The 24520-nt window shown below is 38.1% G+C and overlaps 2 protein-coding genes across 3 annotated transcripts; one reads left to right on the top strand and one right to left on the bottom strand.

Moving 5' to 3' along the window:
- Window positions 1-9660, bottom strand: MPV17L2 (MPV17 mitochondrial inner membrane protein like 2). Its single transcript, XM_070931752.1, has 6 exons — window positions 9516-9660; window positions 6737-6961; window positions 3049-3219; window positions 2736-2812; window positions 2526-2654; window positions 1-859 (listed from the first exon to the last, which is right to left on the bottom strand). Exons 2-6 carry the CDS (start codon window positions 6921-6923, stop codon window positions 788-790), a joined length of 636 nt encoding a protein of 211 aa, XP_070787853.1. The 5' UTR covers window positions 6924-6961; window positions 9516-9660; the 3' UTR covers window positions 1-787.
- Window positions 9661-9992: 332 nt separating this feature from the next.
- Window positions 9993-24520, top strand: HAUS8 (HAUS augmin like complex subunit 8). Of its 2 annotated transcripts, XM_070931751.1 has the most exons (11): window positions 9993-10066; window positions 10154-10203; window positions 10454-10509; window positions 12535-12622; window positions 13609-13692; window positions 14278-14348; window positions 17339-17413; window positions 17806-17964; window positions 22052-22190; window positions 23034-23175; window positions 24112-24520. In XM_070931751.1, the coding sequence occupies exons 1-11, from the start codon at window positions 10041-10043 to the stop codon at window positions 24230-24232; spliced, it is 1011 nt and encodes a 336-aa protein (XP_070787852.1). In that variant the 5' UTR covers window positions 9993-10040; the 3' UTR covers window positions 24233-24520. The 2 variants fall into 2 exon arrangements, with proteins under 2 accessions (XP_070787852.1, XP_070787851.1); XM_070931750.1 differs by lacking the exon at window positions 9993-10066 and having other exon boundaries at window positions 10087-10203.

Genomic DNA, 24520 nt, shown 5'->3' with positions numbered 1-24520 from the left:
GTAACAAATTTTACATTTCACCACTCATTTCCAGGTACCAAAATGAATTTCCCCCTTTTTTTTTTCTTCTCCATTTCTTAGGTTGTCTGACTCTCCTGTTATCTAAATAGTTATTATTTCCAAAATAGATGTATTCATCCTCCAAAGAACGAACTGAGTTGCTAATTTGAACCATCCGAAGACAATCAACGGTTCTCAAATATGGCCACATCTCGTTGCTGGCTGGGGAATTCTAGGAGTCGAAGTCCACTCATCTTAATGCTGTTGAGGTTGAGAAACACTCCTCTATGGAATAAACCTTCCCTGGAAATACACTTGATGCTTCATTTTTGGCTTTTAGGAAGCTCTGGAAAACTTTCCTGATTCCTCTGAGAAGGAAGATGGGCGTATTTTCTTTGTCTCTGTTTTTGTTGACACGATTGATTTTAAGATCACTGTTGGGATTCTTGCACACCATTCAAAATCACGAGATTGAGGCGATACAAAATTAATAAATAAATAAATTAGAAAAATCTATAATTTGGCACTTTTAAGGGGCAGCATTTCTGCTTCCTGGATGTTGGTTGCTGCTTCAGGCTGTCAAAGGAAAAGTGCTTTGAGCCTTCAGTCTCGTTCCTGTTACTGAGTTTTTGACAAGGAAAATCAGAATTGCTTGCAGAAAACAGACTCATTCAGGCACCATTTCCCACATAGAAGAATTCAAATAGTATTTTTCCACAAAAAAAAAAAAAAAAAAGATGCTAGATTGCTTCGAGTTTTTAAAAAGTAGTTTGGTTATTCACACTTTTCACCCAGTAGTCTGGATCTCAGAAGTGCAAGGTTTAGAGTCTTCGTCCTGGCTGAGCGCTGGCTTTTTATTCTAAACAAAACAAAACAAAAATTAACATACATTTAGCTTGGTAAACTTGAAGTTTATCAAGCCACTTGGGTTTGTTTTTTTCTCCATTTTTGACTTCTGAAATTCAATCTATGAAGAAGTCATTCAGAGAAAACTACTGAATAGTCCAGGAATCATTACCAGGGAATGGGTTCACAAAAGCCACTTGGTTAAATCTTAGTTTGTTGAATAAATCATTACTGGCTAAAAATATTGTTATCAGATGAAGCTAGAAATCATGTTTTTAATTAAAAACAAGCTCCATAGAGGTAATCCTTGACTTACAACCATTTGTTTACCAACCATTCTAAGTTATGACGGCACGAAAAAAAGTGCCTTATAACTGGTTCCCACACTTACCATCATTGTAGCATCCCCCGATCACATGATTGAAATTAGGGCATATATTTATGACAGTTGCAATGTCCTGAAGTCATGCAATTGCCATTTATGCCCCTCCCAGCAAGTTTCCAGCAAGCAAACTCAACGGGGGAAGCCAAATTCTCTTAATAACTGCATGATTTTACTTAACAATGGCATAATTCGCTTAACAAAGAGCCTGTAGTACAGTGATTTGCTTAACAAAGAGCCTGTAGTACAGTGAACTAAAGCACTGTTATTAACATCTGCTGCTTGCAATTAGTGCAAGTTCAAATCTCACCAGGCTCAAGGTTGACTCATCCTTGAGCCTTCCATCCTTTCAAAGGTAGGTGAAATGAGGACCCAGATTGTGGGGGCAATAAGCTAACTTTGTATAAATATACATAAGTATGAAGGCTATTGCTTAACGCATTGTAAGCCGCCCTGAGTCTCCGGAGAAGGGCGGCATATAAATTAAAGCAAAAACAAAAAAAAAAAAAACAACCATCACAGAATTGAGTGTGACTCCCTGAGCAACTGCCTTATTTAGCAATGGAAATTCTGGTCCCAACTGTGATAAGTCAAGGACTACCTGTAGTTGTTTACACAACATTCTAAGCCAAACAAAACAAGCCATTAAAATGGGGGTAGAGAGGAAAATGTTACTGTATCTTTTCAGAGATTATCAGAGGAAGACCAATGGTGCCCAATTAACAAACCTTCCTAACATAACCAGTGATACCTATTCCTTTTGAGGATGCTGCTTAATAGTAGACCACAGGATCTGAATACAGAGAGGCTCACATTGACTTGTTACCAGCTATGGTAAAAAAAGGCTAGAGAAAAGGGCTTACTCAACACAACTTTACATTCATTTCCACCCTGTGTTTTAATCTGAATTATAGATGGTCCTCGACTTAACAACCACAATTTCTGCTGCTAAGTGGGACATTTGTTAAGTGAATTTTGCCCCATTTTACAATCTTTCTCACCACATTGCAGTTGTTAAGTTGGTAACATGGTTGTTACGTGAATCTGGATCCACCATTGACTCTACTTGCCAGAAGGTCGCAAAATGATCACATGAGCCCAGGATAGTGTAACCGTCATAAATATGAGTCAATTGCCAAGTGTCTGAATTTTGATCACGTGACCATGGGGATGCTGCAATGGTTATAAGTCACTTTTTAAAGTGCCATTGTAACTTTGAATGGTCACTAAATCAACTGTTGCAAGTTGAGGACTGCCTGTACTTCTGACGCCAATTATTTTAAGGACTCCTACTCACACGATGTTTAAGGTATGATAGGTAAGTGTCCCATCCTAGCGTGACGACATTCATGTAAATCACTCGATACGTGGGTGGCAGGAACAGAAAGTTGATCAGCTGTGTTGGTGGCCACACACACCAGTCCATCTGCAAACAGAAAAAGACTAAGTTAGTTAATTCCATCTACAAACTCTGGATCAGAAAGTAGGGGACAAAAATTAAGTTTACCTTGTAGAATTCCCAAAAGTTCTCCTCCAATTCATGCCAGCTTTGCTCCAGAGTCTGTCCTTCTAAAGATCCAAGCCCTGCAGATAATAACAAGGCAGATGGCAATATGGGGGATGTTCTTTGGCTACTGGGAACTAAAGGAACTGTATATTTTTCAGAGGAAGCCAAGCACAGAAGGGACAACAGAAATGCCACACCCTCTGTTTCTGCTACCCCCACACAAGATCTGTAGCAAAAGCCCATGTATTTTCCCATTCATTTTTGCCCTCAAAAGAATAGAAATTGTCTTGCAGCTTCAGGAATTTAGTCTTACCTATGAAATACCAAACCCCGAAGACTGGGGAGGCAGCGATCTGATCAATGAAAACTTTTTTCAGGACGGTCCTGATGCCGCTGAAGCCAGCAGCAGGGAAGGCCCTGTCTAGCCACAGGTACCAGTAGTGCATCATTGGGCCCATAGTGCAGCCGATGGTGAACATTCGTGCTGAAGGAAGAAATTTACTCCATTAGCAAAACATAAGAGATTCATCATCAAATAACAAAAATCCATGATGCATAAATAAGAGAAAATGTTTTAAAAATCTACTACAAAGTATAAGTAATCCTCGATTTACAATCATTCATTTAGTGACCATTTGAAGTTACAATGGCACTGAAAACAGTGACTTATACTGGTTTTCACACTTATCCTCATTGCAGTAGCCTGATGGCCAAGATGGGTGCTTGGCAACTGATATATATTTATGATAGTTGTAGAACAGAATAGAATAACAGAGTTGGAAGGGACGTTGGAGGTCTTCTAGTCCAACCCACTGCCCAGGCAGGAAACCCGACACCACTTCAGACAAATGGTTATCCAACATCTTCTTAAAAATTTCCAGTGTTGGGGCATTCACAACTTCTGCAGGCAAGTTGTTCCACTGATTAATTGTTCTAACTGTCAGGAAATTTCTCCTTAGTTCTAAATTGCTTCTCTCCTTGATTAGTTTCCACCCATTGCTTCTTGTCCTACCCTCAGGTGCTTTAGAGAATAGCTTGACTCCCTCTTCTTTGTGGCAGCCCCTGAGATATTGGAACACTGCTATCATGTCACCCACTAGTCCTTCTTTTCACTAGACTAGGCATACCCAGGTCCTGCAACCGTTCTTCTTATGTTTTAGCCTCCAGTCCCCTAATCATCTTTGTTGCTCTTCTCTGCACTCTTTGTACTGTCACAGGGTTATGTGATCATCATTTGTGACCTTCCCAGCCAGCTTCTGACAAGCAAACTCATTGTGGGAAGGTTGATTCACGTAATGATCATACGATTCACTTAACAACTGCTATGATTTTCTTAACAATCATGGCAAAAAATGTTGTAAAATGAGATGCGGCTTACTTAACAACTGTCTTGCTTAGCAATGGAGGTGTTGGGCTCAACTGTGGTCATAAGCCAAGGACTACCCATTAGAGACAGGTACAACTACAATTGCGCCCAAAATCTCTATTGTTAAGTGAGGCATTTAAGTGAGTTTTGCCCCATTTTACGACCTTTCTTGCTTCAGTTGTTAAGTGAATGACTGCAATTGATAAGTTAGTAACACCCAGTAACTGGGTGTTAAGTGAATCTGGATTCCCCATTGACTTTGCTTGTCAGAAGGTCGCAAAAAGTGATCACATGACACAGGGACACTGCATCCGTCATAAATATGAACCAGTTGTCAAGTGTCCAAATTTTGATCACGTGGATGCTGCAAAGTTGTAACTGTGAAAAATGGTCCCAAGTCACTTTTTTCAGTGCTGTTGTAACTTTGAACAGTCACTAAATGAACTGTTGTAAGTCAAGGACTACCTGTATGTATTTACAAATTTACTATATATTTAACATATTGCCATGTTATAGTTTATAGCTATTTACTATAAAACTTTTATAGCTATTTAACTATATAAATTTTTAACCATCCTAATTTGAATAGTGAATCCTGCCTCCAATGTTTAATTATTTTAACTCTGTGATATTTTTTCCTAATGTAGCAAACTGAAGAGGCCTTATTAATCCACAACTCATTTATTATGTTATCTATTGGGCAATTATAATTTTAGCAGCTAAAATTAAGTAGATAAGAAGTTTCTTACAGGATTGCTTGAGATTCAGTCCTATAAATAAAAAAAAACAGCCTAATTTGAAAAGAATTAAATTCATTATTTAGTAATGGTAAATTTTACACCAAAAGAATATAACTTTATTCCATGTCCATCCCAAATGGAAGATCCTTTTTTTTTTTTTTTGGACCAACTCTCCAACAATTAGAAGAATCACTTTATTTATTCTGCTTTTTATATACTGAACCAGACTCAGCCAGTTACAGTTTCAACAATAAACCATCCATGGTATAAATAAGTTTACAGCATAGTAAATAACTGCAGTATGGATAAAATAATAAAACAACCAATCAAAAAGCAATAGAAACAGAAGATTGCATCTATAACTCAAAGGCCATCTCAAACAATTACATCTGCTCGTCCCATCAGATTCAGCAGAAGAGGTATATTATAGGTCCTATATATTAAGGCATGTCATTTGGTGGGACTCAGGAAGAGAGCCTTTTCTGCCATGCCCTTTGGAGCATCATCCCCCCACCATGGAGTCTAGACTGGCCCCAACCCTACTTGCCTTTTGGAGGACTCTGAAGACAGATGTTGCTCTTGTGCTTGGGGGATCCAGTTGTGGTGTGAAGCCTGCTGGAATGTTTGTGTTGAGTGACATATGACTTGTAGTTTCCTGCTGTTTATGGCTTTTAATTCAGTTTTTAAAAATTTGTTCTCATTTAATTTGTATTCTATTTATTGTTTGCAGGAGTTGCTTTTAATTATGTGAGTCACCCAGAGTCATACATGTAAGACAAGTGCCAACACAAATTGAATAGAATCTCCCTTTTTACGACCCTGTATCCCTTAATTAGCTCCCATTACTCGTCCCAGCTTCTGCCAACCTAGCAATTCAAAAAGCACATAAAAAATGCAAGTAGGAAAACAGGGACCACCGTGCATCTTTGGCATTTAGTCATGCCGGCCATATGACCATGGAGACGTCTTCGGACAGCGCTGGCTCTTCGGCTTTGAAATGGAGATGAGCACTGCCCCCTAGAGTCGGGAATGACTAGCAGATATGTGCGAGGGGAACCTTTATCTTTACTTTTAATCCCTTAATTTTTTTTTTATTGAAAAGTTTTACAAAAAAGAAAAAAATTTCCCCCCCGTTCCCCCCACCCTTTACCCCACTTCATCCCACCCTCCTCCCCCGACTTCCCAGAGCAAAATACAAGGTATTTCATTTAGTCAGACATAAACTAGATTAATCTACTTATCCTCAAAGTACTACCTCCCCCACTGAAACCTTAACTCCACTATCGATAACCAAATACTTCTAATACTAACAGTCATTCATAAGCTATTTGATATTTTCTTGTCTGATACTTCTTAATTGAATGAATAAATAAAAATGTCCTGAAACCAAGCAAAGTAGGCATTCAGCAGATGTCAGGGGGCAGAAGTTCCATGTCGGTACTGCTACCGTGTTTCCCCGAAAATAAGACCCTGACTTATATTTTTTTGAACCCCGAAATATGCGCTTGGTCTTATTTTTGGGGAGGTCTTATTATTTTGGGGCACATGGAGCAAGTTGGGTCTCCTCTTCCCATCTTACCTTATTTCCAGCTCTGCGTTTAAATATTTTCAGGGAGGGCTTATTTTCGGGGGCAGGCTTAGTTTAGCGCATGTGCTCAAAAGCCCGATTGGGCTTATTATCAGGGGATGTCTTATTTTCGGGAAAACAGGGTACTACAAAAAAACATTTGAGGCCTTCATCCTCCTGATTTACTGGAAATGGGGTCTAGTAAGAGATTTTGCTGGAGAGCTCTTCATTCAAGCAGATTGAAACTGAGTGATCCTAGAGATATCTCAATGTCAACCCAGGAAGTATTTTAAAGGTAAAACTAGCAGCTAACATGACATAAACTGACCTGTCCGGACACGATCCCATTTCCGTTTAGAGTCCTTCTTTATCTCCCAGGATTGGCGAAGTGCGTCTCCTGCAGCTAGAAGTCCACCACAGCTGACCGTGTTGGTTACAAGCAGGAGGCGGCCTTTGAAGAGAGGCTTCCAGTAGACAGAAAGTCCAGAGAAAATTTTTCTGCCCTGAGCAAGCATGGCTGTTCTCCTAGTACCAAGAATGAGGTGAAAGGGAACTGCAGCAAAATGAAAAAAAAAAGCATGTTTCGGAGGGCCAAGCACATTTGTGTCTGTTATCCATTCACTCCACACTTTAAGTAATTCTATATATCTTCTCCTGAATTAAGTCCCCCAAAGGATTTGTTCTGAATGATTAAGAGTGGGTTCCCTGAAGATTAAAGCCACTAAATAGTCCTCATTTAGCAACTGTTCAGAGTTACCACAGTGAAAAAAAAGTAAGTTGGTGATCAGCCTTCACATTTACGACCCTCACAGGGTCTACTATTAATCTTCTCATTGTTCCTATCACCCATCTCCTTCCACTAATGACTGTATGACTGTAACTTTGTTGCTTATATCTTTACAATTTATATTGACTGTTTCCTAATATGATTTGATTGCTTATTAGTACCCTATGACTATCATTAAGTGTTGTACCTTATGATTCTTGATGAACGTATCTTTTCTTTTATGTACACTGAGAGCGTATGCACCAAGACAAATTCCTTGCGTATGCAATCACACTTGGCCAATAAAAAATTCTATTCTATTCTATTCTATTCTATTCTATTCTATTCTATTCTATTCTATTCTATTCTATTCTATTCTATTCTATTCTATTCTATTCTATTCTACTCTACTCTACTCTACTCTACTCTACTCTACTCTACTCTAAAGCAAAGGGAAGTTGAAGTAAGATCATATGCACGGTTGTGGTTTGACTCAGCGATCGAATTGTCAGTCCCAATTGTGGTTGCTAATCAAGGATTACCTGTTGACACCTGTAGACAATTTAGGTAAAACCAATGCATAGAGTTTTCCCTCTGGGGAGTGCTAGGAGGAGCAGCATCTCCAGAGTCCCCACTTGCTGTACAGCAAGGGAAGGATTTACCCCATGCTTTCCAATCTCCAAACATACAGTACTTTTCAAATTCAGCTATGCTATTGCAATTTATTTATTGGTTCGATTTATATGCCGCCCTTTTCCGGAGACTCAGGGCGGCTTACAATGCGTTAAGCAATAGCCTTCATACTTTTTGTATATACTTGCTTAGTAGGGCTTTTGCCCCCCCGCCTCCAAGCGGTGTTCTTTTTTATACAAAGTCAGCAATTTAATCTTGTTATAATGTATAGACCTTCCTGGACACAGTTTCAGATTTTGAAGGACTTGTTAAATCATTACAGGAGATTATAAATTCCAATAGACCAACATTTCTTAAAGTGTACTCCTAGGACCCCTGAGAATCCCCAAGGCCCTTTCAGGGTCCTTAAAATCAAAATTATTTGCCAGCTAGGTTGAAAAATTACATTATTAAAATCCCATCAAATGAAAGAGAAGCAATCATGACAGCCAGTGCATCCATTTTAAATTTTAATATATTAAATTTGTTTCCCGCCCATCTCTCCCCGATATGACAAACATTGATCAATAGAAACAAAAGCCCTTTGGGGATCCTCTGTAATTTTTAAAAAGAGGAAAGGGGCTTTGAGAGAAATAAGTTTAAAAAGCACTGCAATAGACAATAACTAGGAAGGCACCGCAGTTTTGTGAACAAGGCCCTCATTGTATATTTTGGGACACAAGCACCCAGGTACCCTCTGCTCATGCCCAAAGGGACAACTTTTTTTCTACTGCGCGAGAGGAAACATGCACCTATGAAGAAGAAGAAAATTCTGGAATGTGCAGAAATGGATAGGTTAACCCTAAAAATCAAAGGAAAAGAAGACTCAGGGTATTTTATAACATGGGAACTATTCTATAAATGGCTAATTGACAGATACTGAGGTTATAGGAGTGGATTTATGTGAAATATGGATTACATGAGAAAGAAAAACTGATGAGTAAATATTTTGATGGGTATATAATTGATACTATAATGGAAGATAGTATACTTTTCAATAACGATTGATATTACCCACCCACCACCCATCTCCTTCCACTTATGACTGTATGACTGTAACTTTGTTGCTTGTATCCTTAAGATTTATATTGATACTGTTTCCTGATTGCTTATTTGTACCCTATGACTATCATTAAATGTTGTACCTTATGATTCTTGCTGAAAGTATCTTTTCTTTTATGTACACTGAGACTATATGCACCAAGACAAATTCTTTGTGTGTCCAATCACACTTGGCCAATAAAAAAATCGATTCTATTCTATTATCGCATATATGTTTATATATATATATATATATATATATATATATATATATATATATATATATATGTATGTATGTATGTATGTATGTATGTATGTATATGTATATGATTATAATAATTATGATGTTTATATGTTAACACTGGACATCTAGAAAAAACACTGTTCAACATAGAAATGGAATATGTGATATAAAACAATAAAAAATATTTAACGGGGGGGGGAAGAAGAACCTATAAGTGGCCAGCCACAACCCCTCTCCACTTTCTGGAACTAATTCGGACTTTGCCCAAAAGTCCCGAGACTGAGCTCCGCGCACCCTACGGCTCCTCACCAAAGGGAGAGAAGCGCAAGGAGATCTCGATTCAACCCTTGTCCCAAAAGCTTATCCTTTGTCGGGGCTGCTCACCGATTAGAGGAGGGTTGCGCTTCTTTGCAACAGAGGAAGAGCCAAGAGCGAAGGAAAGAGGCGAACGAAACCGGCCGGTGTGAAGCAAGAGCGAGTCACATGTACGAACTGCCAATCTATTACAGCTACTAGAGCGGAAGTAGGTTCGATCCCCGCAGGTGGAGAGGCAACCAGAATGGGTTTAATAATAAGTTAACCGCTAACCGGGTTATTTTCCGCCTGCTCGCCTTTGGAAAATAAATGGAAAAGTTAATAAAAAAACAGAGCAGTGCTCTGCGCATGCGTCAAGCCTGGCCGACCGATCGACAAGTTGAGTAAGCCGGAAGTGAGGATTTTCCGCTGCGAAATGAAGTGACAAGAGAAATGAATGAACCCGAGGCCCTCCCTGAAAGGGGGACGCTCTAGTTTCCCTGCTTCCGCTTTTCGGGTGGCTCAGGCGATCCCTTCCAACTGGGCTCCAGGGCGCATGCGCTGGGGCTTATTTGTTTTGATGGGTGGGGAAAGCCGCGCGTTTGTTCGGCGGAAATGGCGGGAAAGGCGCCGCTCGGCAGGTAAGAGAGCGGAGAGAAGGCTGGATGGCAGCGGTGGATGGTTTGGGTTTTGATTTCCCTGTCACCCGAGTTCATTTGTCTTTCTAGGGAGCCTGGAACGACTGAGATGGAGACGGGTGCCCGACCGAAACAGAGAGGTGAATAATGGCATTTGGAGAGTAGATTTCATGGTCCGTAACCAGCAGCCGATCCGCTGCACAAAGCTGTCGGAGATTTAATATCGGAGCTTTGCACAGGAGTCGTTCTGTGGAGTCGAGTGCTTGGTCTCAACATTGTTCCCATAAGGAGTTCCAAAGTCTCTGGAAAAGTTTCTTTTCTCATGGATAGTAATGGTACAAATGCAACATTTATCTCATGGGTTCTCTTTCCACTTTTTTCCTCTGCCAGGGGGAAGAATTGTGCCATCTCGTTACCTGCAGTATGATAAAAAAACAGGTGGAAAGGTGAGTCTGCATTAGAAACATATCCTCTATAGCACTGATGGCTAAACTTTTTGGCACCGAGTGCCGAAACGAGCATGTGCATGTCCGGAGTGCCAGAACCCGGAAGAGCAGCTGGCCAGTGTGCATGCGCGTGGTGGCTAGCTGTTCTTCCGGGTTGCATCGTGCGCATCCGTGCCAGCCAGCTGCTCTCTTCCGAGTTCTGGCACACAGACCAGCTGGCTTGTGCGCATGTGCATGATGGAACCCGGAAGAGCAGCTGGCAGTGGTGCGCCTCCCCACAAAGAGGGCTCTGCGGGCCACCTCTGGCACGTGTGCCATAGGTTTGCCATCACGGCTCCATAGCAAAGGTGCTTTTTTTTCAAGAGGCAACTGGACTTTGTTGTTTTTCTTTGAAGAGGTTTCACTTCTTATCCAAGAAGCTTCTTCAGCTCTGACTGGATGGTGGGGAATGGAAGGATTTATACTTCTTGCAGACAGCTGGTCATTTGCATTCTTTTAGCCAGTCACTAAGGCTGGAGTTTTCTCTATGTCAAGAAAAAAACAACAACCAGAAAGTCCAGTTGCCTCTTGAAAAAAAGCATCTTTGGGACAACCATGATGTGGATGATTGAGAATCTCCGTAGACTATAGCAGTGATTTTTAAAAATTTGGCAACTTTGAGATATGTGGACTTCAACACCCCAAATTCTCCAGCTGGCATGAAAAATCCTGTTTTATGGCTTTCTGGTACTACAGTATAGGACAGGAGTCTCAAACTCGTGTCGTAATGGCATCACGTGACGTATCGCAACTTTTTTCCCCTTCGCTAAACTGGCATGGGCATGGCCAGTGCGTGATGCATCCGGCCCACGGGCTGCATGTTTGAGGAGGAGAGTTACTGTATTTTCCGGTGTATAAAACGACTGGGCGTATAAGACGACCCCTGAATTTTCCTGTTAAAATATAGGGTTTGGGCTATACTCGCCGTATAGGACTACCCCTCTTCCAACGCACACCAAATAAAAATTAAAAAACATCAACTGGCTCACCCACAATGTAAAAGCTTGATTGCAGGCAGGGAGTTTCTTGCTGATGGAATGGATTCAGGCAAGCGAAGCAAGGCAAACAGCTAAGGTAAGCAAGCTGGAGGGGGAAAATTTTTTTCCTTCTCCATGGCTCTGGCGATCCCAGCTGCGCTGCCTGATTAGCAGATCGTCAGAGCTTGGATTGCCAGAGCCATTTAAGGCTCGTCAGAGCCTTTCAGGCTGGTCTGCCTGGTTACAGGAGAACGACACCTGGCGTATAAGACGACCCCCGACTTTTGAGAAGATTTTCATGTGTTAAAAAGTCGTTTTATATGCCGGAAAATACGGTACTTTGGTTTCTGGCCTATCTTCTAATTTTTTAAAATGAAAATTTCAACTTGCTACTTTCTTTATTTTAAGGCAGCTTTTATCTGACTAATGTTCTGTAGGTTTCAAGGGCTATTTTTTAATTTTAATTTCAGATTTATCATTGTTTTCTGGGTAAACAAATGCAAATCTTTTATTGTCGAGTCTGTGAGCCTGCAGGAACAAACTGTTTCATGTTTTAATTTGTATACAACAGAAAATGTCAGAGAATTCATAAATAATACAGAGAGAAAATAAATGACTATTTCAGAGAGGCAACATTTAGGGAAAACTGTTCAGGAATGCAAAAAAATTATGAGGAATCTTTTGCTTTATACATACAAAGAATTAATGCAATTGTATCACTGCTACATTTCTTATAACAAAAAGATAAGGAATGTTAAGCCCATCAAACTGAAAACTATCAGGAAAAGGCCCTCTATATCAATGTATTTTCCTATTATTTCTTCTTCTTATAATTATATTATATAATTACATATTATGATTTCCTATTATAAAAGGATTAGGATAGTAGTACAAGACTTGGATTTGTTTTGATAACCACCTGAAATATAAAAATAACTGTTTACCCCCAAACTAGCAATCAAATAAGACTGAATTGTTTAGTTTCAACATGTATGTATTTAACTGGCAGGGTACTTCAAATTTGTCCTTTGCAAAAGGTCTAGAAAATGTTGGCTCTCCAAAGAGACTGTCTGTTCAGAAATTCAAGACCTCAATAGGTAAGATTTTGCTTTACACAATCTAGAAGTCTTCCCTGCATTTATTACCAAATGTCCACAGTAGGCACTTTGTAGAATCCAGGTAGCTACAGAAAAACAATCTGAAGAACATTTAGTTACCCTGTGGTCTTCCACCCATAGATATAAGTTCCTAGGAGTTGCTGCCAAATTATAACATATTGTGTAATGAATTGGAAAAAGATTATTTTCCATGATATACTTTTCAATTATTCTAAATCAAATTGGTACAGTCCTGGTCTTACTAACTTTTTGGGAGCTTGGAGCTGGTAACCTTTGTAATGGCCAAATGTGGCTATCTTAGTGCAAAACGTTATGCATCTCTGACTTAAAAGTGTCTTTGTGAATTTCATTAGATTGATTGACTTGAACTATTGTCATGTATATGAAATGTATACTCAGCAGTCCCCTGGAGGTGTCAGATGCCAAAATAGTTCAGCATAGTTCTCTGAGGAAGTACTTGCCTTCTAGGATTTAGATCAGTTTTGATTGTGGGCAGTAGTAGCTAATCTAAAACTTCATTGCAACATATGGTGGTTTTTAGAGGGGAATACTAATTCTGCAATCCTTACTTGAAACATCACCCTTTCTATGTCAGCATTTCAATGGAACTTCTTTTAAAGCTTAATTCCAGGATTTTTTTAAATGGACGGTGCTAATAGAAAACATATATAATCCCTTCTCACCTGAGCTTCCCTCCCTCCTTGAAATTTATACTTTAATAGCAGTAGGCTTTAAAATAGTCTAATCCCTTTTAAATCAGATACTAATGGATATGTGTGCCTGAGAGATAGAATATGGGGATAGGCCAGGGTGTCAATGTCTACTTGAATCATTCCACTGCTGGAATATGACCCCCAACTTTCTTCGAGTCAGTTCCATTATTTAGTCAAACATAGGTTTCTTACCTTGGCCTAATTAATCAGAATTCCAAAGGAAAAACCTCTTCTTCACCCCTTTTTCTGCAGAAGTTACACCTAGTATATTACAGTCAACCTTTCTGGATAGCCATGAGAGTACTCGACCTGAACTGGAGGTTTCAGCTATTAATGGTATGTGCATGCTTGAGTTGTATACTTGAATGTAAGTTTAGTTGCTGTAAAATAGGCTTATGCTTTTATTCCAAAAATTATACAAAAGCTATTTTTAAATTGAATTGTAGACACTCAAGATTACATATTAATGTAACACCAAGATTCTTTAAACAGAATGTGTAGAACAAATCTAAATTAGTTGTTTAGTTCAATTAATATTTGCTTTTCTTATTTAGCCATTCCAAGGCACTGCTGGTATAATATCTAACATGACTTTGCATCCCTGAGTTTTGACTTTTGGCAATATGGAATCCAGTTCATATTCTTTATTTGTATCTCCATCTTCCTGCTTTCTGAGAAAAGACTTGATGGCTCCTATTTTTTAAAATCAAGATACAGAATGGAATATAAGTGCTTAGAATTCTCTCTATGTTGTTAAAATGCCAAAGAAGCAGTTTAGTATAGGTCATTCTTGCCTTCAACTTTTTTACAGCAAAATTTTGTACCCATACTCTCTCAGTAAGTAGCTGACAAATATTAGGACACAGTTAATTGACCTCATTCCTTTATCCAACTGTCTTTGATTGCCTTTTTTACTTTCAGAAAAAAGCCACTATAAGACACCAGTTTCAAAGCTCAATATAAAAGGCTTTTCCCAAAAAAAGAAGGTCTCGGTAAGTAAAGCAACTTCATTGTTGGCTAAAAAGTGAACCTTGAATGAGTAATTTTACTGAGATGGCAGCTCTTGATACCCTAATCAGATTAATTCTTTCCTGGGACTGAGCTGTCATATGCTAGCCTATTGCCTTTATATCACATTTCCACTGTGTTCATGATAATGGCAGACATTTCACATTGGCCTTCTTTCTAGAGACTCCTTCCGTTACTTGGTGCTACGTGAGGAATTTATTCAGCATAATTCATGAGGAGAAATATTGCTGAAGTAAATTATATTGGCCACTAACCTAGCTGCTTCGCTGGATTTGGACTATCGTAGTGGGCTTTGTATGGCAGCTGCCTTGAAGACTGTTTGGGAAACCAGAAAACAGCAGCATGGGCAATTATGTTCATGCCACAATATCCCTATTGTAATATCTCTGTTTTGTTAGCTACACTGGTTACTAGTACTTGTAAGCCAAGGTACTGGTTGTTACCTATAACATGGCACATCATGAGATTATGTGACTATTGATCTTCCATAATTTCTATATGCTTTGGGTTCTCTTAATGAAATGGTGATATATAATAGGACCCAGGAAGCAGGCCTTCTCTTTAACGGCACCTGCCACTCTGGAATGACATTCCAGAGTGTCAAATCAGTGGTCTCCACCCTGATTTTATTTAAATGAGCTCTTAAACTTGGCTTTTCTCCAGGCCTTGGGCTAGAGTAGATGGCAGACTTGTTATGGGATAATTGGTTTCTTGGATTCTGTTGGTGATGGAGGTTTTTTTGGGGGGAGCGGGGTGTTCTTTCCTTTCTGAGTTCTCTGTCACCAATTTACATTGTTTTGTATTGTATACTGCCCAAAATCATGATGGAGCAACCCATGAATCTAATAAATAAAAGGGGAAGTGTGAAATTAATAGAGGCTGCCAGGGGCTATTTGTTATGATAGTCTTCCCAGAATTGTCTGCTGTGGGATATGTACTTACAAGGCTGAATAGGCCTTTGGTGTGCCTCAACTAGGCCATATTAACAGTGGTCAAGTATTTAAACCTCTGGTGAATATTGAAAAAAGAGAACTGTATTAAACTTTTTAAAATAATATGGTTACTGCAATATCTATATTGATTAAAATGACACGTAAGTCACATTCACTATGCTTTGTGAATTTTATATCTCTAAATATTTTAAGTACTGTTGCTTCGACTCCTGGAAACAAATCTAAATTTTAATAAAATTTAATTTTAATAAAACTTAAAAGTTCAATGTCATATTTCAGGTTATATGCTTAGAGACTGTACAGATTTGCTATGACAAACAAAGTACTTCATATATTTTTGTAGGGCAACCAAAGGTGAGAGTATTATCTATGAGTTATAAACAATAACAACAATAACAATAATAATAATAAAGGTGGAATATAAATAAATAAAATACACCAGCATTCTCTGTACTGGTGAGCATGCCTGCAAGAACAGAAGGAAAGAGACCCAGCTATGGAGTTAAAACTGAGCCAAACAAACTAGGTGCATAAAATTCTTTTTTCCCTTTGTCAAATAAAATGAGTATTTAATCCAGCATATAGCATCATGTTACCTGACTGGCAGAAACTCTTCAGATTCAGATTTAGAGATGAGATAAGCCTCATCTAAAGATGCCAGGGATTATATACCGTATTTTTCAGAGTATAAAACACACTTTCCCCCCCCTAAAAGACGCTGAAAATTTGGGTGTGTCTTATACTCCAAATGTAGCTTTTTCAAAGCTTTTTTTCAGCCCTAACAAGGCACTGCTTTTCTGATTGCTGCTCCCTCTCAGCTGTGCTTTAGAAGCTGTTTTTTATCTCCAAGTAGGGGATAAAAAGCGTGTGCGCATGGTCAAAGTCAGCAAACCAGGATGGATAAAAATCAATGATTTTTTTAAAAAAATCAGATTTTTTTTAATTTAAATCGGATTTTTTTTTATTTAAATCGGATTTTTTTTTATTTAAATCGAATTTATTTTAATAAAAAAAGTTTTGGGGTAAAAATCTATCGTAAAATAGTTTTCTATTTAAGATACATAAATAATTTAGTTTATTCTAAATAATTTATTTTTTTTTTAATCTTTGAGCCTAAATTACTTAATCTGTTTCTTAATAGTTTTTAACTTCTATATGTATTTGTATTTATTATGGCTGTTCACCGCCCTGAGTCCTTCGGGAGTAGGGCGGTATACAAATATGAAAAATAAATAAATAAATAAATAAATTCAGCATGAAATGGAGGTTAGTTATGTAGCTTGAGGCTGTATATTCTGCAGCACTGGGACTATCGCTGAGTCAACAGTGGGTCAAAGGAATAGCAAAGATGACAGTTGCTCTTTAAAAATTATGATTTAAATCGAGTTGATTTAAATCAAGCCTTTTTACTAGTGATTTAAATCATGATTTGAATTGTGATTTAAATCAACTCAATTTCAATCAATTTCAACTCAATCCACCCTGCAGCAAACTAATGTGCTGAAGCTGATCAGACTAAGGATGCTAGCCAGATGAATACCTGGTAGGCAGATTTTTTTTTCCTATTTTCCTCTCCAAAAACTAAGCTGCGTCTTATACTCCGAAAAATACGATAAATGCTGCTTTGCATACAAGACATGTACTCTGCCATTAAATTGTGATATTTTTACCATCTCATTAACTGCAAGGATGATTATTATTCATCTCTAACAAGAAAACCTTCAAATTTTGAGGGGGGGATATCTGCACCCAGAGTGGGCAATTGTACACTACATTAGGTGATACAGCAGTAAAGGAGCATAAGAGAAACAATTGGATTCTTGGGCTAAAACTTTTTTTTCATAATCTTCCTATTTCTGAAAAGTCAGTAATGGCATATCTACCATGGGTTAATCTGAGTTGCTTTCTCTGGAGCTATTGGAAAATAGTCACAGTCCTGCTTGTGTGACTACTTTTTGGTCTACTTCCCACTTCAAACAATACATTTGTTTCTTTATTAGACATGCTCTGATTCAGATGATCTGATTGGGATGCTGGACTCTCAGATGCTGCTGTTAACTTATGCCTCCATAAAGGTAATAGCTCAAATAAATACCAAACCAGGAAGTACCAGATAGTTTTTAGCTAAATGTTGTGTAGAAATGTATAGTTTATAGGGGGCAAAATAGCTTATTGTGATGTAGAAATTTATAGTGCACAGGGAGGAGAATAGAGGGGTGGTAAAGTATGATATAAAACAATGTGGATGGATTTCACCTTGGGGAAGTCATGGGGAGGGAGGGTTTGGGGGGGTTAGGGAGGGATGGGGGGGAAATGGGGGAAAAATTGTTGTTTGTAAAACTTTTTCAATTAAAAAAAAAAGGTAATAGCTCAACTGCACAAATACAAGATGTCTTTAAAGAAAAATTAAACACCTTTGGAAACATCTTGAAATAGTTTTGAACCTAGAGATGCTCTATTGTAACAGATGGAGAAAAACCTTGTCCTTCTGGAGGGGAAAGCTGAAAGAAACTTATTAGTGCTCTGTGAGGAAGTGGAGAAACTACAGAAGAATGCACATGAAAAGAAGCATAAATTGCAGCATCTGAAGAAAGAGACTGAGCTCTCTGAAGCCCTAGAGAGACAGGTTTGCTTAGTTTTACAAAATATATGTGGAATAGATTGAAAACACCAAAATTAATGTAAAGTATCTACCAAATATCTACCAATAGCTTCCTAAGGAAAGCTTGGATTTGGAAAGTATATAAGGCATTCCTAATTAAATGATTTTTCTATAAATGGATGGATAATACATTGTTGTTGCATTGTACTTCAGGCATAATGGATACAGGCATCTTCCCTTTTTTCTATTCTGGATGTCTGTCAATTCATTTAGATTTTTTTCCCCATTATTTTTGAGGGCTTTTACTAACTTGGTAATAGCTAAATTGCTACACCCCCATTAAAATATATAGGTAACCTAGCTTACCAAAGCTAATTGGCACCAGAAATTCTGTCATTAAGTGACATGTCATAAGTTGACAAATAAATTGATTGCACTGTTTAGCATTAACAGTTCTGGTTGCTGTCATTAAGCAAGAGCCTCACCTGACTACGAGCTATGACTTCTTGCTGGCTTCCCCATTGATTTTGCTTGTCAGAAGCCAGCTGGGAAAGTTGCAGATCACAATCATGTGACCATGGGATGCTGTGACTGCCATAACTACATGGACTGGTTATAACCATTACTCATTCAATATTGTTCTAAGTTTGGTTGCTGAACAACTGGACTTTAAATGGGAAGCAAGCACCACCTGTGCAGATTAAATCTAGAACAAAACTAAGAAATAGACTCGTAAGAAAAGAGAGCAGAAGCAAAAAAAAAAAATGACTAGGAATAGTTGAAGAATAGGATTGATTTTTAATAATCTGGGGCTATGCTGATCTCCAAATGTGAGAAGAGAAAAAAATGGTATAGGTATCTCTTCAGAACTCTGGTCTGATAGTGTTTGGCTTTTGTAAGCAAGCTGAGTTGTGGTATGCGCACAAGCAGATGCAGTCAGTAATTGTGTTTATAAACTACCTTTGCACAAAAGATATGGAAATTGTTTATTTGCAGAAGAAATGGAAATCCACATACCTTATTACAGAAAGTAATAGTAATAAAATACATTGTAAAATATATCAACAGGGAACCCAGTTTTACAAATAACAGTTAAAAGAGATGAAAAAGAAATGTTATTTCAAATGTTTTGCCCAGGTTTGAAATAAATGCAGGATACCAGGCAAAAGGTGGAACAAGTATGTTCTGCTTTGTTTCTGAAAGCTAAATGTGAACCAGTAGATAAAACTTGAATAAAACACATTTTTGACAAAAGACCAAATTTTTGTCTGGAAGCCTCCAGATGTGCCAAATTTCAATTCCCATCCTACTTTATCAATATGGACAATTTGCCCTAAGCAAATTTTATTAATCTCTAGATCCTAATGTCCAGAATATATGCATATCTCTGAATCAATCATCTTTTTTGGATGGTTTGGTCTTCCTTCCCAATACTCTTTCAGGCATTTCACATTAGCAAAAATACAGTACATTAGATGTATAATCCTAAATTTTGTCCCTAATTAGTGTTAAAAATAATTGAAATAGCAGAGTGTATAGGAATGTAATCCAAAATGCAGGTGTAAGAACTATTTACCAGTCATGCTTCTTACCTGTTGAGATTAAAAAACTGCTAAGATGTTAGGGGTGTTGTAGAAGAGAAAGTTGAACAATGGCAGAAGAATGAAGAATTGAATTATCCATTTTTTATACTTAGGATCAGCAATTTTTAATACATTTTTATCTAATTTTTACCATTTTACTTCTTATTTAAATGGGAGACACTGGGTCAAATTGTTTTCTTCTGATCTCTGGAATATTATCTTCAGATAACAATATTCCATAATATCTTCATCAGAATTAGTGCTTGGGCTTTTTATCATTTTGATCCTTTAATTTTCTCTGCCATGCTATGGTCATCTTTGATAGACTGGAATGAAGTGTTTTCCTATTCAAGCACAATCCTTTCATTAGTCATGCTGATAAATGAACAATCATTCTAGTATGTTTTTTTCATTAAGCTGGCCCTTAGTCATGTAATAAATAAACACAAGTTTTTTTTACAAATGTTACTATAGATACTGTACTCTCCCTTAGGCTTAATCAAAGTCCATTGTTTTGTCTTATAATAGATATATCTCAACTGAATTACCGTAGGAAGTTTGAAGTTTAATATTTCTGTAGAAGACATCAAACTGGGAAATCTGTCCTAGTGATAGGTGCTATTTAAAAATGGAACAACTATTTGGCAGATAGAATTCTTGTTTACCATAGATACTCATTTAGAAACTTAATAGTCATCAAAGTTGTTGAGTCAAGATTGTTAAAGTAACATTTTACATTATTGATCTAGCACTCTAGTAGATTCAGCTAAATGACCTTGGTTCTACCTCTGGTTCTATGACTATTTCAAGCCAATGCAATGATTAAACAGGAAGTGTTTTCTTAGGAGAATTGAAAACACTACATATCATAGCATAATCATAGCTATTACGAAACCTAGTATCCTTCACCCAGTTAGTAGGGAGATGTTCTTGCTGCTGAAGTAATAGGCAAGGTACTTTTTCCCTGCTATTAAAAGTAGTCCTCAGCCAACAACAGCCATTGGGACTGAAATTTCTGTCACTAATATTTGCAGTCATAATGTGTGATCCCTGCCGTCCCAATTGCCGTCATTAATTGAATCCCACGGTTATTAGACAAGGGAACTTCCTGCCAGCTTCCCAAAACCAAGTCAGTGTGGAAGCCAGCAGGAAATTGCAAGTCCCAGGAAGGCAGGTAAATGTCTGCTGCTAGGTGAGGGAGAGAGCAAGGGAATGCAGGGGAGGGTGAACGAGCTGGTTGGGTAGGGTGGGCGAGGTGTGAGGGTGTGTGAGAGAAGTGGGTCAGGCAGGATACCAGGGTGGATAAAAATCAATGATTTTTTTTAAAAAATCAAAAAGATCAGATTTTTTTGATTTAAATCAGATTTTTTTTTATTTTTATCGGATTTATTTTAATAAAAAACTTTTGGGGTAAAAATCTATCGTAAGATAGTTTTCTATTTAAGATACATAAATAGTTTATTCAGCATGAAATGGAGCTTAGTTATGTAGCATGAGGCTGTATATTCTGCAACACTGGGATTATTGGTGAGTCAAAGGAGTAGCAGAGATGACAGTTGCTCTTTAAAAATTATGATTTAAATCGAGTTGATTTAAATCAAGCCTTTTTACTAGTGATTTAAATCATGATTTAAATCAAATCCACCCTGCAGGATACACAAAGATGCAAAAGTAGGGGGAAGTAGAAAAGGAGAGGAAGAAAGAAGAAAGTAGAAGTAAATGGAAGAAGGGAAGGAAAGGAAAGAGAGGAGAGGGAGAAGAAGGATTGTTGTAAAACAAGGGAGATGAAATGGTTGAAGAGCAACCCCGAATATATTTAAATTGTTTAGGATGAAGATTGTATTAGTATGAAAGATAAAAGAAAATATGTATGTTAGATAAGAAACTGTACATTTAAGATACGTTTATGAGGGAAAAAAATGATTTTTTTTTTTAAAAAAGGTGCAAAAGTATGTGGAAGAGGCCCTAGTCAAGAAGGGTGCATGAGGATGTGCATGAGAGGCAGGGGTTGGGCAGAATGTGTCAGGGTATGTGTGAGAGGATCAGGAAGTTGCAAGGGAAGCATGGTGAGGGTCATGGAGGGTGTACAAGTGGCTTGCAAGCCAGAAGCACAAAGGAACTGGGGGAGGTGGAGAAGGCTTACCCCAGTCATTTGTGAGCTTCCCTGCTGGCTTCCTTATTGACTTTCTGGGGAAGCCAGCAGGGAAGGTTGCAAATGGTAATCACATTATTTTAGGGCACTGCAACTGGTTGTTAGGTGTGAACCAATTGCCAAGTGCCCAAATTGCAATCATTGAACCACTGAGGGTGGGACCAGATAGCCAGAACTCCGAGACTGAGCATAACCACTATTCATTCAGCAGCATCATAACTTCAAATAGTCATAGGTCAAAGATTACCTATACAGTTGTAGTGAAGTTTGTTGTTAAAAATATTGTGGGGAACTACGCACAATTCTTGTATCATATGCCTCTTGTGACTAATCATCATAATCTCTTTTTTTCCTGCTCCACCCTCTTGCTTTCCAGCTTGAAATACTTGGACCTGTTTCTGAACAATGTGCCCAGTTTAGGGAGGACTATAAGCACTTTGCCACAGCCCTGGACACAACTAGGCATGAATTGCCCATGAAGGACATCTACGTAGAAGACATGGGCCAATATCTAGGTACAAAAATGTCATCATAATGTTATCAAACAAATGGCCAATCTTTGGCTCATGAATTAGCCTTAACAGCTGACTGCGATCTGTTGGGAAATGCTTTTGTAAATGGGGAATTTTTTGAATAGGCCCTAGATATGTATGAATTTGTGGGTATCTTGAATTCTATTACTGATGACTTAGAATATTTTATTGCTAAGGTAATAGTGAACCTCATGCTAACAGAAGTTTTGAGCCTCTTGACAATCCAATTTTGCAAAAAGAGACATGAAACTTTGAAGAAGTTTATACAACATACAGTCCTTCAAAATATTATTTATGCATAAGTTATTTCATTTCTGTTATCAGTATAGAGAGAAAGTCATCTTTCACAAGCTTGTTTAAACTAAGCAGCCAGGTTTGATTATCATCACCACTACAGGTAGTCCTTGATTTACAACAGTTCATTTAGTGACTGTTCAAAGTTACAACAGCAATGAAAAAAGTGACATGACCTTTGTAGCATCCTTATGATCATGTGATCAAATTTCAGATGCTTGGCAACTGGTTCATACTTATGTCCGTTGCATTGTCCCAGGATCATGTGATTACCTTTTGTGACCTTCTGACAAGCAGAGTCAATAAGGAAGCCAGATTCACTTAACAACCAGGTTGCTAACTTATCAACTGAAGTGCTTCACTTAATAACTGGGGCAAGAAAGGTCATAAAATGGGGCAAAACTCACTTCACAAATGTCTCGCTTAACAAAAGAAATTTGGGGCTCAATTGTGGTCATAAGTTGAGGGCTACCTGTTATCTGACTACATTGTGTGAGTTAACAGCTGCAACTTTTGACTTTTACGAGATAGCTGATATGCAGAAAAGCTTGGCTATGGTTCAGAGTGTTTTGAATGAAGCTCTGCTACAAAACTTTGAAGAAAATGCCAAAGCACTGAATGTCATGAAGGAACTAGAGGAAGTATCTTTGAAGCTGGATGCAGAGTTGCCAAGGTACTTGTAAAGGCATAAGAAGAAACTATGCATTTTTCATTTGCAGAATGTAATGATGCAGTGATGATCACATGGCACTAATATAGCTTGTTTCATAAGTCCCATCTTTTTATTGAGAGTAGAAATGTTTAAAGAACAAGACAGCTTCTATTTAGACTTTTCCCATTATAGTAGCTCCCCCGCATGTATTTATTTTCATAGTTTCTGTTGAAACACACCTTTTTCATAAGGTCACTTCAATTGTTTGAAGTGAAAATTTAGATTGAAACAATTGCAAATTCAGGTAAATAGTAATCCAAGAGTAGTGGTGGTCATTAGCTAATCAGGCTCTTTCATTTGCGTTCCTTCCACTGGCCTCCTAAACTTCCACAGCTTAGCCATGGCCTCCCATCAGTGCGCTTATCAGTTCATAGTCCTTATGAGATGCTTTCACAGGGGAACACATTTGAAATTCTGGCAGGGGATGATATGCTCACAAAATGGCTGACAGCAGATTTGCCTATACATGAAACAGTTGCCAGGGTGGGCATAGTACGTTACAAAATGCCCATTTACTGGAAAATAATCTATCCCCCATGATGCCTATGCTAAGAGGACTTACGTATAGTAAAGTCAGCATGAAACTAATGCATTTAATATAATTCATGCTTTGTTTTGCATCAAGCCACGTTCCTCTTTAATTTGTAAATTAAATTTTATTTATAAAAAGAACCTTTGCAGATCAGACAAATGAGCCTAGCTATAGTATCTAGGCTTTAATGGTGCCCTTAGGCACTGTACTGCCTGAACCTGAACTAAATGAAATTTAAATCAGTTCAAGCAGCCATGCTATTGAAGTTTTAATTACTTTCACAAGTTCTTCTGAGGAAATTAGAAGCCTGTTCATATAATTACTTCAACTGCTTTCCCCCCCCCTTTCTCGTCTATTCCCCACAGGACCTTTGCACGTGTTGTGGATTTATCTGCTGATGTGAGCAAGGAGGCCTCACTCCATTATCAGAAAGTGTGTGAAGACACCTTGGGTCTGGAGACCATGAAGCAATTGTATTTTAGTTAGAGCCAACCCTTAGCTCTTGGTGTCACTGAAACAGGAAGCTGGTCCTTCTGTTCTTTCTGTCACTGAAAGACTGAAATAGATTACACTACTTGGAGTAACATTTTCTACTCGTTTGTTTGAGAGCGGAGGATATTTTAAGGGGAAGCCTAATTGTTTGACATGAACAGTTGGAAAGGTGCACAGAAAAATAAGGCACAAAATGTACTTTCTTCCCTTCATCCCTCTTGGTGCCATTTCAGCTAATGGAAACGCGGATATATTTGCACTTTGAGATTCTTTCACTTTTGT

The sequence above is a fragment of the Pituophis catenifer genome, unplaced genomic scaffold (genome assembly GCF_029215685.1).
Source record: "Pituophis catenifer annectens isolate HBS135680 unplaced genomic scaffold, rPitCat1.0.hap2 SCAF_1, whole genome shotgun sequence".
Taxonomy (NCBI): domain Eukaryota; kingdom Metazoa; phylum Chordata; class Lepidosauria; order Squamata; family Colubridae; genus Pituophis; species Pituophis catenifer.
Note: the sequence above shows the minus strand (reverse complement) of the source record. Positions and strands in the feature narration are given on the sequence as shown.

Bases quoted from the DNA above. Each gene is read 5' to 3' on its own strand.
- HAUS8 (XM_070931750.1), top strand. From the start codon at position 10,104: ATGGTTTGGGTTTTGATTTCCCTGTCACCCGAGTTCATTTGTCTTTCT. The intron at 10,510-12,534 runs GTGAGTCTGCAT...TTTAACTGGCAG, and splicing joins ATAAAAAAACAGGTGGAAAG to GGTACTTCAAATTTGTCCTT. The intron at 12,623-13,608 runs GTAAGATTTTGC...CTTTTTCTGCAG, and splicing joins GAAATTCAAGACCTCAATAG to AAGTTACACCTAGTATATTA.
- MPV17L2 (XM_070931752.1), bottom strand. From the start codon at position 6,923: ATGCTTGCTCAGGGCAGAAAAATTTTCTCTGGACTTTCTGTCTACTGG. The intron at 2,813-3,048 runs GTAAGACTAAAT...TATTATCTGCAG, and splicing joins CGGGGTTTGGTATTTCATAG to GGCTTGGATCTTTAGAAGGA. The intron at 860-2,525 runs GTGAGTAGGAGT...TGTTTTGTTTAG, and splicing joins TATCATACCTTAAACATCGT to AATAAAAAGCCAGCGCTCAG.